The sequence below is a fragment of the Branchiostoma lanceolatum genome, chromosome 7 (assembly GCF_035083965.1).
Source record: "Branchiostoma lanceolatum isolate klBraLanc5 chromosome 7, klBraLanc5.hap2, whole genome shotgun sequence".
Classification (NCBI taxonomy): domain Eukaryota; kingdom Metazoa; phylum Chordata; class Leptocardii; order Amphioxiformes; family Branchiostomatidae; genus Branchiostoma; species Branchiostoma lanceolatum.
This window is the reverse complement of record NC_089728.1, coordinates 17405199-17420355: the sequence shown is the minus strand read 5'-3', so window position 1 is coordinate 17420355 and position 15157 is coordinate 17405199. Positions and strand designations below refer to the sequence as shown.

General features: G+C 41.1%; 2 protein-coding genes across 4 annotated transcripts in view; one reads left to right on the top strand and one right to left on the bottom strand.

Moving 5' to 3' along the window:
• The window catches only part of LOC136437957 (uncharacterized), a 35607-nt gene extending 33247 nt beyond the window's left edge, over nt 1-2360 (top strand). For both annotated transcript variants that reach the window (XM_066432558.1, XM_066432557.1), the window contains exon 31: nt 47-2360. In XM_066432558.1, coding sequence (XP_066288655.1) covers nt 47-204 — 158 coding nt within the window. In that variant the 3' untranslated portion in view covers nt 205-2360. The remainder of the gene's footprint in view (nt 1-46) is intronic.
• LOC136437958 (uncharacterized) overlaps nt 1942-15157 on the bottom strand; it is a 26259-nt gene continuing 13043 nt past the window's right edge. For both annotated transcript variants that reach the window (XM_066432559.1, XM_066432561.1), the window contains 2 exons: nt 3818-4034; nt 1942-3150 (listed from right to left, as the gene is read on the bottom strand). In XM_066432559.1, the coding sequence (XP_066288656.1) occupies nt 2982-3150; nt 3818-4034 (386 nt within the window). In that variant the 3' untranslated portion in view covers nt 1942-2981. The remainder of the gene's footprint in view (nt 3151-3817; nt 4035-15157) is intronic.

The window sequence follows — 15157 nt, the reverse complement described above, 5'->3', positions numbered from 1 at the left end:
AGACTAGTAGCTCACCATCTAAAAATATGCTTCTGTTACACTGCAGGTCGTATGAACAGTTTCCAGATCCAGCTGGGTCACATGAGCAGCAGTAAACAGCGAGTGATGCGCGACCTGCTCAACAACAGGCAGCCCGACACCGGTCCGCCGCCCGCCAAGAAGGCCCTCAGCTTCGACTCACATAACCTGCCCTCCGACCTTTGACACAAACCTGCCCTCCGACCTTTGACACACAACCTGCCCTCCGACCTCTGACACAGGCTTGCCCTTCGACCTCCACTCCAAAGGAAGTTGTCATCTCTCCTCTGGTGCCGCAGTGTGTAGGGGTATTGCTAGTTCAGCAACATGAGTCATTGACATTTGCACCCTTGACCTTCAGTGAAAGGCATGAACTGTGACCTCTCACCTCTGCCATATATGGTCTCTGACCCTAGCAAATTCAAGACTTGGGATCGTTGTCCTCTGACACTTAAACTTTGCCCTCTGGCAAAAGGCAGTATGACACTTGCCTTTTGATTCCTGGCAAGGGGATTGGTTTAAATGACTTTAGTGAAACAAGTCTGTCATTAGCTCTGATTTGAGCCATAGATATTTTCTGGTTCCGAAATTAGTAGGCAAGGAAACTGTTAACAAGGCTCTTGCCAGTATGAAGACAATCATGTGCGTTGAAAGTTGTAAACTTCTCACCTTTAGGCTTAAACCATTCTGGCTGTAATTTGGAGATACCTGTATGCAGTGTAGTTGAAAAACTTGAGCAGGGGCTGTTCAAGTTACAAAGGAGGTCTTTCCAGACTCAAATAGAGGGATGTGTGCAGGGTGAAAGAGGGAAAAATGAATAACATTTTTAAAAACTTTCCTGAACACCTCTTCCATGGCTGTTTAAATGGACTAGCGTAAAGAGGTGTTGCTAGGACATGGCTTTAGGTCATTTATCCAGTGTGTTCAGTTATGGTACCACCAGTAGAGTTATACCAAACAAGTTCTGTTGAAAGGTGCATACAGTTTTTACTGCAGCACTACTTTCCAGCGATGCATACTTGCCAAGGACAGATCAAGATTGCCAATAGTTCCTTTTTGTTCAACATTTTCATTCTGTCAAGTACCTCATACAATGAATGGAATGGGGATTCTTTCTGCTGCAGTCAAACATATTTTTGGCAATGGTTCAGGGGTGAGCCTGCTGTACAATATTGTATTTTGTTTGTTTTGTTCAATTTCACTCCATTCACAACATTTCTTGATCTGTCCACTATATGATAACAGTATTATACTTTTAGGCTGTCGTTTCGCATTCCGATGGTTAAGAATTTCGACAGCTTGCCAAGTAGGAATGGGCGGAGTTAAGTTGAATGTGAAGTGCCATTTGTGTGACTAACCCTGTTTGGCTGCACTAACTTACATTGTACTATTAGTCATTTGCCACTTTGTGGTGCTTTTAGTTTGACCAGAACATGTATAATTTTGTACATACCTGTACCTATAAAATAGTATAAAGCTGTATTGTTGAACTTGAAGCCTCTATTTCTTCAAAAAGGATTTTTAAGTTCTGTTTTTTATACAAACTGGTAGAGTGAGGGTATGCACATGCTTTAATAAAGTGGTAAACCATTGCAGAGTTTTTTTAAACTAGAAATGAAAAACCCAAAGTTTAACTTGTTTTTGCTTCTTCTGGACAATAACAACAGCAACAATAACATGCAAAAGCGAAAGTTCAGTGCATAATTAAGTTTGATCTTTCACTGAAGATTATTGAAATTGAAGAACCAAGCAGCATTCAGTATGAAGATACATTGTGTATCCAGTACCTTGTTTACACAGTCAAGTATTAACATTTACTGTATTTCTGTATGATACATACATGTAATAACCAGGAAGTGTTGTATGTTCGACCAAGATGTTATTTTTGTATGTGCAAAAGCATCATAAAATTATCCAGAGTACTTCATCATTTCATTTTTTTATTAGATATATTGAGCACATTTGAAAATATATTGTATGTAATATCCCTATACACAAGAGATGGAATCGTGTTTGTATTGGTTTTGAAAGTATTTAGTTATCAGTAATGATGAAAGCAAACTTAAGGTCCTTTTGGATCATTTTCTATTCAAGGCCTATAAATTGTTTGGAACCATTTGATACAATATATAGATGCTCACACCTTTACCACAGAGGCTACATAGGATCGAAATATCATTTGTAGAAGATAGAAAGTATATTTTGTCCAGCTTCTTCGAAGATGATCCAGTTATGAATATCATATTTGAGTGTACAGTACCTGTTGTTAAACTTGAAGTCACAAACTGTTTTTGTTGTACATGGTTGCATATCAGATGCAATAAAATCTGTTGCTAACTGCATGTTGTTTTGAAGAGTCAGCAAATATTTACAGAGTTACCGGTAGATGAAGAACATCAATCATTGGTTCGTCAACTCCTTAAGCAGTATCTCACTGAAGTTGAGGCACGTTGCGACCTCACTGCAACTGACGGATTTGACCAAGCGCTAAACGAATTTTATCGATAAAAAACGAACCTTTTTACACCTTGTGTGTTTTCTTTTTTTTGGGTCGTACATGTACTTGCAAATTTTGCATGATATTCCCATTTTAAAGTTAAGAGTAACGTGAATCCAATTTAGGTCACAGCGAGATCGCCACAGTCTAGTGAGATACCCGCTTGACCCTCAAAGTAGCACAAAACTTTCGCAGGCACACAGTTGAGGCTAACTTGATTCCATAAAATGACTTTTTACACCCTGGCCCTATGTATTAAAAACTAAGACCTTCTTTGAATAAAATATTTAGAATTGCAATAATATTCATATGATAAATTTAAAAACAGCATTCATTTCTTGGCTGAAATAATATTATATATATAATAAGTTTCTGTTACTTTTGTGAAGTGTAAAATTTTTTTCTGTCGGACTTCGTCGAATCATATTTGGTCATTCTAATATTTTCCATCACAGCCTTTACATTTCTAGGCACCGGTTGTATCTGGATCCACCACCGTCTTGAACTTGTAATCCTTTCCCATGATGCTCTGCAGCAGACCGTTGCTGATGCGTTTGGAAGGCCGTGACAAAAGCCTGCTGGTAGGTGCTGTCGCATTCGGGTCTTGAGTCGTCGCAGGTAGCTCCAAACCAAACCTACATTTAAACAATTTTTGAAAACAATTTTGTCAGGAATTTTTATCTCTAGGAATTTAACCATTGTGTCAGTAGAGTACAGGTGTTCTTAACCTTTAGCACATTAAAGTAGCCATTTGGCACCCAACTCCATATTGATTCAGAGTTAGGCAGCAGGGAGAAGGTTAAACAAGATGGAGGAAAACATGTTAAGGGGTGTTGCCTATAGCTAGTACCCGATCAAGAAAAAGATTACATTTTTGCTTGAATATCTAAGATCCCAATTCAACAAAATCTGGACTATAGAGTACTGTCCTAATGTTCATATGATAATTAGCATACTAACAAATAGGACAGCAAAAAGCTCCTTCCATATTATTATATTAAACAATAATGCAGAATTTGACAAAAAAGGAGATTCAAACAAAATCTACAAAATAGGCCTGAGTTTTGATTTTTTTTAATGGCAAAGTTTGGTACATGTACATGGTGCATGGAAACGGCATCAGAAGCCTCTAAATCTAGGTTTAAGCCCAAATGAAAACGGTCCAAAATCTTTGGTTACAAAGTTGTGAAGATGCTTCAGTATGACGGTTAAAGCTGATTTACTGAAAATTTACTGAAACCATACTGTATTTAGTAATCAATCAGTAAATTTTCAGTACTTATGTCCAGACAGGATACTCACCCAAGTGTAATATCCCTCCACAGCATGGGATTTCCATCACAGACATTGATGGCTTGACCTCTAAACTCGGAACGGTTCAGAACCTCTTCCGTTGCCTTGACGATATCGTCAACATGCGCTAGATTCAGGTACTTGTTGATACTGTTGATGTGGTACCCTTTTTCGATCCACGACTTAGGACTTCTTAACTGTCCACTCTTGCTCTCACCCCATATACCTGTAAAATAGGTTCAATGAATATCAATTGAACGCAGCAGTCACAAAGATGTAAAATTTAATGTAAATGTTGATGGCGTCGTTTGGCGTAATGGTGTTTAGCCCAGAACCCAGAGGTCCTGGGTTCGAATCCCCTAACATGCCACCAAAAGGCACTATACAAGAGTTTTCTGACTCCACCCAGGTGTAAAAATGGGTACCTAACTTCAGTTGGGGAGGTAACAGACAATGAAAGGAGAGGGATGGGCTCCACCTTCCAATACTGTGCCCTTAAGACACAGTGGACAACTTACCCACTACCCCTACTGCCTCAAAAAAGGCTATGGGGCTACCTTTTACAAAAAAATGTGTCAAATGATACAAGAAAGCCTATAGTCTATCAAGAGGGTCTTCATGGGGGGTCCCAACAACGCTTTATGCTGAATTCAGAAGAATCCCCAAGCTAAAATCAAGGAAGGCAATTACGCAAAATTAATGGTTACCTTGCTACAAATTGCGCGACTAAGACGGCTTTCCCTAGGAATTACGGGAAATAAAAATAGACTGCCATCGCCTTACAGAAAAGAGAACGCAGACCCTCTATTGACCGGCTGCGATGTAATTACCTGCAAGTACCAGAACAGTGGCCCCTTTCTCCTGTAAGAAATCCTCCCCCTCCTCCCTGCCACTCTCTGTCTGTTTGTACTTTGTCTTCTCGTCCACCCACTGGTGTTCTTCCTCTACCTGGTAACGACCGGTGGTGCCGTATACAATAACCGGTTTCTTCGAGTCCAGGATGGACCGGAGATAGGTGTCGTAGAGTCGTTGCACCACAGACAAGGATCTAAGAAAAAAGCAATTGACATTTTGAATCAATAAGCACAGAACAATCTATCACTGTTCGTCTACCTGTATACCGTAAAATCTCTATTTACGTACGCACTTTTTAAACTTTTCAAGTTGCAAGCAGGTGCTCCAGGCCAATGCCAAAGTCAGGGTGCGTACGTTAGGAGGGGTTCTTCCTCGGAAATATCGCATATCAGCATAAGAGTATGGTACATCTTCATGCAAATGAAGTGTGGAATGCTACCACACAATTTAGAATAAATGATACATATATTTAAATTGTTTGATATTTTCTGCCCAGAAACATTTTCTCAGTAACCTTTTAAGTCAGTAAACATCATCGGAAGGATGATCATGTCAACCTCTTTACTATCCACCGAAATGCTGGAGGGGGTGCGTATGTTAGGAGGGTTTTTCCCCTTTTAACTCACTGAGTCAGGCCCGCAATCGTCCCCAAATCGGGGGTGCGTACGTTAGGAGGGGTGCATACGTAAATAGGAATTTTACGGTAGGTAGGAATTTTAATAACGACATTATCGTCAAAGCAACAAAGATTGAATTTCCCTTCAACTTTTCACCGAGCATTGCTAATTTTCAAGCAAAAATGTAGTACATGTAGCCAAACAGATTTGGATAAAGTTTCTCCTTTTGCTGAATCAACATATTATTCTACAAGCAATATTAAGTACTAAATTAATGTATAACGTTACTCCTAATTTCTAACAAGATCCACATGCCAAATCTCAAAATTCCTCAAGAGCCTTTTCTGGGCTTGAAAACACTGGAAATATTCTAGTTGCTGTAATCTTTATGCTGCCTAACTCTGTAACCAATAGAGAATTGAGTACCAAACGGCAGCACTTACCAATTAAGCCTGATGCTTAAGTTGTGCTGCCCACAAATATCCGAAAAAACAAAACAAATGCACACACACCAAAAAACATTTTTCATGGAGGTAATTAAAGAAGCAAATATCTCAAGAGTCCATTTTCCAACTGGCAAGCAACTTGTCTTTTCATTCTTAGACTATTTAATCTACATGTGACGACTGCAATCTAACCTTGCTGGTAGCGTCCAGACAACTCCATCCACCTCCTGTGGCAGGTTCCTCCAGGTTTCTTCATCCTCCAACACAAACTGGACCGTCCCCTCCTCCCCCTTCTGGACTGTCCCCTCCTCTACGTTCTGGACTGTCCCCTCCTCTTCCTTCTGGACGGTCCCCTCCTCTCCCTTCTGGACTGTCCCCTCCTCTACGTTCTGGACTGTCCCCTCCTCTTCCTTCTGGACGGTCCCCTCCTCTCCCTTCTGGACTGTCCCCTCCTCTTCCTTCTGGACTGTCCCCTCCTCCCCCTTCTGGACTGTCCCCTCCTCTACGTTCTGGACTGTCCCCTCCTCTTCCTTCTGGACGGTCCCCTCCTCTCCCTTCTGGACTGTCCCCTCCTCTCCCTTCTGGACTGTCCCCTCCTCTACGTTCTGGACTGTCCCCTCCTCTCCCTTCTGGACGGTCCCCTCCTCTCCCTTCTGGACGGTCCCCTCCTCTCCCTTCTGGACGGTCCCCTCCTCTCCCTTCTGGACTGTCCCCTCCTCTACGTTCTGGACGGTCCCCTCCTCCACCTTCTGCCGCCGTGTGCAGCACACCTGAAGTCCTGAACTCTTCAGCGATGCCGCCAGGGAAGAACCAACAAAACCTGCTCCTATGATCAGCACCTTCTGGACCTTCATAATGACTGAAATCAATGTAGTTAAAAGAATGGAAGGCTAAATTAGAAACTCTACTCGGTCATAGACTACTGAACTAGAGGCTGTGGCATGTGGCGCTTCATGTGCTTAATGATAAATAGCCGCGAGCTATCCTTTTTAAAGGGTCACTGAATTATGTAACTTGTCTTTCCCAGCTTATGTAAATATTGTTCTACACATTGGGACACTTTAAGAGCTGTAAGGCAGGGGTTTGTTTTTATTGCCCAAAATGCTAGGGGAAAAAACTCAGGATGATTAAAAGCATGATACATACACAAAATCCCACAGCACACACTTGGATATACTTATTTGTTAGCTCAAAGCAAAAAGGCAGTTCTAAAACCTTTCGGGTCTATAAATCACCCTGTCCAAACCAGGGCATGGGCTTTAGAATTAAAGGTTGTCTTACACAATGGTTGACCTGATTACTGTTGGAGGATATATAACAGTACTATACTTAAAGGGTAAAGTGTTGTATACTTTCAGTTCTGTATTGATTATAAGGTCAGCTTTATTTGCTTAGTCTCTTATTTTCAGTCTGTAATAATATTATAAATTATATAATATAACAAATTTATCAACATTCATAACACTTCTTATGTATCAGAAGCATCCATTTAGGTAAAATTTAAGGGAACTTGTCACATTGTTTTCTGTTTTAACTCACTTGAAGGACAAATAAAGCAATATAAAACTCTATGATAGAACAAAAGGAACCCCCTCATAGAAAAACGTTCAAGCAATGCAAAAAGAATTGCAGGGCTTACCTTAGTTGGACAGTCAAATGACATACACATCTGCTCTTAACATGTATGTACACACAAAGCTAGACTGCACGCCTTATATAAGAAAAGTAGGTCAACATCTGTTAATGGATAACTGACAGACAAATACTGAAGATGTGCAAATTTGAGTCATTATTTCAGAAAGATCCATTATTTTGTTCCTGGAGAAATTGGCATAAAACCAGTTTGGCTGGTTGTTTGTTTGTTTGTTTGTTTGTTTGTTTGTTTGATGTATAACACTGAAGACGGTGCCAGTCCACATCGTAGTAGACAAATTTTACCTGCTAGCTGGCATGGTAAAAGGATATGCGTGAACATTTCATTGTGAGAAACAAAAGAAGCTTTTTATTGTAAACTAGAGTTCCACGAACACATTATCTTCGCCAAATAATCAAGGCTTATCATGGAGAGTGATTAATATTTACGTGCTATCACCCCCTGCAAATTTGATCATGCACCATACCATGTGGAAGTTATGATGGGAGGGATGAGTCCAGTCTAGATATGGTTAAAAATCATTTGGTGCTGGACTAGTATATGTGTAGAGTGTGCTGATATATCTTATAACTGGTCATGAAAAATTATGAGTATGTTGATATTTCAAGGTTCGATATTGCATTGTTGTAAGCTGAAAGTGATGATGAAATAGTACAGCCAATATATATGAATAGAATAAATCTGGCTGGTTGTTGACGTGTTTTTAGGTGTTTTTGTCAATGCTTACATGTATCTCTATGTTTTTGTCAGGCATTCTATTTTGTCCCTGTTTCGTTATGTCGCCAACCGTGTTGAACAAAAATGCCTAAACTAAACGCGTTAAACCAGCAGGACCCACACCTCTGCTTGAAAAATAGTTTATTTATTTGACCTACATGTATGTTTATGCAAGCCCATCTGTTTACATAACCTGACACTGTCCCATGTCATGTCCCATTGAAATGCAGTAGGTCAACAAACTTTCCTTACTAATTATGCAAATTAGCTCCTGATTTGCATAATTAGTCATTGATAATGTAAAGCACAATCTGAGCTCTCTACATACCAACTTTCGTGACATCACGACGATCTGTCGAGCCCTTCTCACTTGTTATTCATGTCCGAATATCAAAACAAAAACACCCACTGCAGCTCTAAACAAGCCGCTAGGGAGCCCAAATTTACAGAACTTACTTTCTGTGGCATGAACTATCTACCACACAAAAATCATGACCATAGCACTTTCGGAAAATGTGCCCCTAAATTTAGTATATGATGCAATTACTGAAAATTTTTCATTTTCATTCTTTGAAGTTGATTGCCAAAACAGATATTTACCTTTGCCGGGAATGTATGCATTCGCGGTAAGGTTATGTTATCGGTTACGCCAGCTGTAAAGTGGGTCCGTATGTATGTCGAGATCATAAGTCGAGAGAACTTTGACGGATCTTCCTGATTTTTGGTAGGTAAGTGGCGGTTGTGGGAACGAAGGTCAAGTTCGAAAATGGTTAACCTGGCGTTTTCCTAAAGTGCTCCAGTGGACTTTTTTTGTTAGTGTGTTTGTATGTAGACAACATAACTCGACGTATTGATGATGGATCTGCATGATTTTTGGTGGGTACGTAGAGATTGTGAAAACAAAGCTCAAGTTCAAAAATGGGTCACCTGGCATTTTCCTGCGGTACTGCAGTGGGCTGTTTATGTATGCGTATTTGTTTGTTGACAGGATGACTAGAGAAGCTGTTGATGGTTGTGCATGATATTTAGTGAATAGGTAGATTTATTAAAGGGGAAGGTCAAGTTCGATGATGGGCCTCCTAGCGGGTACTTTGGGTACTGCAGTGTAGCTTCAAAGTTTGAGGTCGAATTTTCTGCAAGTGCTACGGTCATGATTTTTGTGTGGTAGATAGTCCATGCCACATGAAGTAAGTTGTGCACGTTTGGGCCCTCTAGCGGCTTGTTTGGAGCTGCAGCGGGTGTTTTTAATTTATTTGTTTTGACCTTTGGACATGAATAACTAGACTTATGGTCAACGGATCGTCTTGATTTATGGTATGTAGATAGCTAGATTAATGATTTACATAATTGAATATTCATTATGCAAATCAGGAGCTAATTTGCATAATTAGCAAGGAAAGTTTATAAATCTGCTGCCTTTCAAAATAGGACTCTCAAACATGTGACATATATAGCTGAAAAAGAGAGAGGTATCGATAGATACCAATAATGCTAATAGCTACCTATTTTGCATAATTAATGAGAAAATACTAATTGAAAATACCACAATAGTAAATGATTTGAATTTCATTCTTGTATCATTAGGAAGCTAAGTAAAGGTGAACAATATCAGACAAAAATCATGCATGACAAGGCCTCATTAACATAATTTATAAGGAAATGTCTACAATTCCCTTTCAATTTGCTATTTTTAAGACTATATATTCAGGTTAAATTGCACTGACAGGTGACCTAGTTAACCAGCGAAGGCTCCCTGTGAGACGTCCCTGGAGGACACATGTGATACTTTACTAGTACTTGCCTGGTGCAGGGCTCTGTTTTGGGGTCAGGGAGGTCACACGGGCAGCCTTACGATCTAACGCTCTCCCTGTTGGAAGGTATAGGTTGGATAAAAACTGATTGATATGTCGACTTTGAAAATAAGGGCATAATTGAAGCAAATACATTGCCAACAAATTGCCTTATTTTCTGTAGTAAAGATAAAAGTTATGATACCAGTTAAGCAAAAATATTCTTACAGTGATTATTTTTATAACTCTTGGGAGAACTCGTGTAGGTATAGGTATGGGTTTGTTTTAAACTTTGAAAGAGAATACTAGTAAGAAGGTGATGACGGATCGTCATGATTAGTAGGGATGTACATAGTTTGAGTGATGATTTACATGATCGTATAAGAATCATGCATATCAGGATCTGTGATGTGAAAAAGTATACAAACCCTTGCATTCCATTGTAGTCAAACACGTGACATGTAACTGAGAAAGAGAGGAATATTGATAGATATCAATTATGCAAACGAATACCTAATTTGCATAATTTATGACAAAATACTATAATTCCAGAGTGGTAAATGATGGGATTTCATTCTTGTGGCGTTTGGGAGATAATCAAATGTGGACGTTATCAGACATAAATCATGATGGCCTCATTTACATAATATATGAGGAAATGCTACAATGGCCCTCTTTTCTAAGATTTTACTTTAATGCTGTGTTTTGTGTAGAGAACAGGATCACTTGAAATTCATGCAATCGAGGACGTTATTTACATACTGAGTGATAAGCATTCACTCGAAAAGGCTAACATCAGTCGGCGAAGGTATGAGGTCGTGGAACTCTAGTTGAATTTGAAATATGCCTCCAAAGACCGTGTCTCGTCGCAGAATCGTAGTTTTCTCGTGGGAAACGTTGCTCGCACTTAAACCACAACCCTACGGGCACATCATAGTGTACACAATGTTTGTCCATCATCAACAGCAGGACAAAGACTACATTATGTACCAAAAACACAAAAAGACACTGACAGCAAAATAACTAGAACCTCCCCAAATACATTGCTACAAATACATGCTTTCTCTTGGCAACGGCAATGGTAATGGGTTTGCGGAAAAAGCTGGGCTGTCTACCTGGCCTGTCTGGCTGGCCTGTCTACCTGGGCTGTCTACCACGTCAGGCCACTTAGAAACCCCCATTCATATCCCCACAAATTGTTACGTACCAGTATAGCCGCACCCGCTAGCGCCCCCTAGCGGAATGTTTTAAAACCACACCCATTGGGTTGCAGTAAAGCATTCGTCATTCGAAATCGCGATTTTCGTCCCCTCTTCTTGATTCCTACAAAGTTTATACTAATTGCAACATCGTCTGAAACCAAACATGGCGTTCCCTTCTCATGATTCTATCGCCTTTTTAGTATGTTATCCAAAGGAACTCTCAAAAGTCACTGATGTCGCTCGGAGCTTTCGATCGCCATCTTACATCTTGTGACCATGTTCTTCAAGCTTGCTTCACTCATGGAACGATGTGCTTCACTCCATGCTTCACTGGAGGGCGCTGTTTCAATAGACATTGGGGAGGGTAGTACGGCTATAGCTAGTAACGTTACCTACAGCCTCCCAGCTCCAACCGGGGTCTCCCAGTCTACTTTGACTTCCCGTATAGGCTAACTTGTGTAACTGTCATTTCGTAAGTTGTGGGACAGGGTGAAGTTGCGAACACGGCGATACTGACAGTTTGGATAAACAAAGGAACCACGTGTCTTACGGTCGGGCCGGCCGGCTGTAGGCGGGGTGGACCACGTGGCTGTCGGCGGATGTTGACAGAGTAAAAACAAGGAGGTAACCTCCTTGGTAAAAATGACTGACACTTTCGCTTCATGTTACCAAAGATTTAATCATTAACCAGAGAAAAAGGATCGTCTGCTTTGAAACAATATGATACAGCAGTTTCATTGTTTGTAATCAAGCCAGGCACCAGGACAATGTTACACAGAACCCTACCCCGATGTAACAAAGGAAAGGACGCAACACGGGCTCCGGATCACAATCTCACACGCACCCGAACCACTAGGCTAAAAGACTAAAAGGTCATGACCCATAGGATCCCATAGGCTGAGCAGTTGGTGTGATGCTATCACTGTTACATGATAGTCCCTGTAATACACCGCCATGCATTACACCGGCTGGACAACTGGTTCTCCTGCTCCACACTCTATCTTTGTCTTATTTATTTTATTCATTTGTTTGGCTTTTGGAAGATAAACATGTTTTGCAACGATTATCATGTATCTATTGTATATCTATTTATCGATAAATGGATATTTGATACAATTTTCAACTATTATACGTTCTGTTTCTAATCTCTTTCGGCCAGTTTTTGGTATAACGATGTCTGAAGTATTCCTCATCAAGTTTTGATCAATGTCATACCCTAAATGGCACACCCTGACGTATAATAGCTGATTTACGTACATAACAACACTGGTATACCGGCAAAGGTTTAAAAAAATAATTGCTTCCAGACGCCTGGGACGATCGCTAGCCCCGCTGTGTTTCAAAACATTCTGCCAGCGCGTGCAAGCCGGGCCGGCCGTATCATGTTTCGCCTGCAAGCCAACCTGGCACAGAACGATTTCCTCTGTCCAGGCTGGCAGACGTGATTTTTTTTTCTAACAGAGAGCGGGGAGGGAAGAAAATGCTACATCAGATACAAGTGCAAATGTTTTATTTTTCAAAATGAACTCTAAATGATATACGTTACGTGGTGTCAGTGCTAAAAGAACCAGTACACTATACACGTACATTATAACTGGGGTGAGATTAATCTGAGCTTGAGATTGATTAACCTTCCGGCTTCAACTTGAGTTCAAGTCCATTTATGTCCCTGCCGCGTGGGTTAGGATAGAAACTCATGATCATGTCTAGCGCACACTTGGGCATTACGTCGCGATGGGCGATATGGAATTCGTCGTCCAGCATCCGGTGGGTTTTCGCCGCAGATATCGCTCATCCTTCCACCCCCCTCGCACGTTGATCTGGCCCCAGACTTTTTCATACTTCGCCTCCCGAACACCAGAATTCTTCGGGTGGTGTCAGGTGGGGTGGTGTGGCCTCTGATGCAGTAGGGCGTTCCTCGTCCTCGCTCTTCTCCCATGGACGTCCACGTTTTTGAGAGTTCCTTTGGATAACGTACAAAAATGACGATAGAACCATGAGAAGGGAACACCTGGTTTGGTTTCAGACGATGTTACAATTAATGTTAAGTTTGTAGGAATCAAGAAGAGGGGACAAAAATCGCGGTTTCGAATGACGATCGGTACCGCGCCCACTGTAATGGGTGTGATTTTTTTTAATCCGCTAGGGGGCGCCACTGCACTGGAGCCTCACAATTAGTGGGGATATGAATGGGGGTTTCTGAGTAGCCTGACGTGGTAGACAGCCCAGGTAGACAGGCTAGCCAGACAGGCCAGGTAGACAGCCCAGCCTTTTCCGCAAACCCCAATGGTAATAACCTAAAATACAAAGCCCGAATGTTTTGACAACAGTTGAAGCGATACTCGATCCCAGAAAACGCCCTGTGTCCATTATGTGGTGTTAGTTATCTTGTCATGTACCATCTACCAACTGTCACACTATTTGTTATACGCGAAATAGCGAAATGGCGACCAAGATATATATACCCCGAGTGTAAAATTGGACCTGAAAAGTCCAACACTTGCCCAGACTAATTAAAAGCGAGTCGGATATCCAATCATTTTTCCTGAGCTGTTAAGAGATGTGGGGAATGTATGGGCGAAAAGGCTGAACAGGAAAAAATAAGAATTTAGGCCGGACGTGGCGACCGTTATAATTTGGTTTTGCCCAGAGGGGCTTCCTACTTATAAACCCAGGGGCAATGTGCTTCCAGTCTAGAACAAGTATTCTCCATTACGGGCTAGACTTTTTTGCTCTGACAGTTAAAGCAATTGTTACGCATATGTCCCTCATACGGTAAATAATCTTCTCCCTTGTAAAGTGTTTTCGAGCCGTCCTACCCGGTCCAGACTAAATAGTAGGTAAAGATTTAACCGACACCTCTTCTACCTTGCACTGTATACACGTAGCGTTATCAACAACAACCCTCCCCTTTCTGTCAATCAAAAACTGTGCCGCTCCACTTTTCAGCACAGACAAATGACTTATGACGGGCTTGCATTTCTTTATGGTACCGACGCGTCCCATGACCCGTCCAGGACCTCCCATACGATCGCTATCAACGAAATAGGCAATGAAGACCGCCCTTGTCCATCAACACACGCGAGACCCAGACTGCATTACGTACCAACAACACAAAAATACACTAGCAGTGAAAAAAAACTAGTACCATCACAAATACATTGCTACAAATACATGCTTTCTCTTGGCAACGGCCAGGGCAAGGACCAAACGTACAAAACCCCGAATGTTTTGACAACTGTAGAAACGATACCCGACACCATGAACGCCTTGTGTCCGGTAAGTCGTGTTAATTATCTTGTCATGTGTCAGCTACTTCTTACCTTATGAATATTAGTGACTGTCACCCCAATCAGTTTACCTGCTATACACGACATGGGGACCAAAATAGGTACCCCGACTATGGAATTGGAACTCAGAATGGTCCAAAACTGCTCAAAAAAGGCGAGCGTCAAATCATTTTCCATGAAGACGTTACTAGATGAGGCGAACGTAGGGACGAAAAAGCTAAACATGACAACTTGGGAGAGAAGTTCACATGGGGGCTATTCGAACTGTTAAAGTTATTTTTACTAATGCGCCATACGGCATATGCTTTTCTCCCTTAGGCTACACCAAGTAATTTTTATGGATGACGTCCTTTGGAGACCCTAAATCTAATGCGAGAGCGCGAAAAAAAAACAAGAAGGGCCGAAAAAAACAAGATGCCTAGTTTTGAAATATAATAGTGAACAACACATGTTAGGATACAAATTGAATGAGAGAACACAGTGTAACAACTAACAATTCTTTTATCAGCAATAATTTGATTAAATCATTAGAAGCTGAACAGCAGTTGTTGTCCTGTCCTGTTTCTTTCCATATCCCATTGATTCGCGGCGCAGTCGTAACTCTTTGGTCATATTTACAGGAAGCGGAATTTCTTGTTTTTTTCTTGGAACAGACCAAAATCAATGCGCGCGCGGACGTCATCCATAAAAATGACTTGGTGTAGCCTTATAAAGTATGGTTCAAGTTATCCTACCAGTTCCAGACTGAATCATAGTTAGGTAAATGTTTAACCGACAC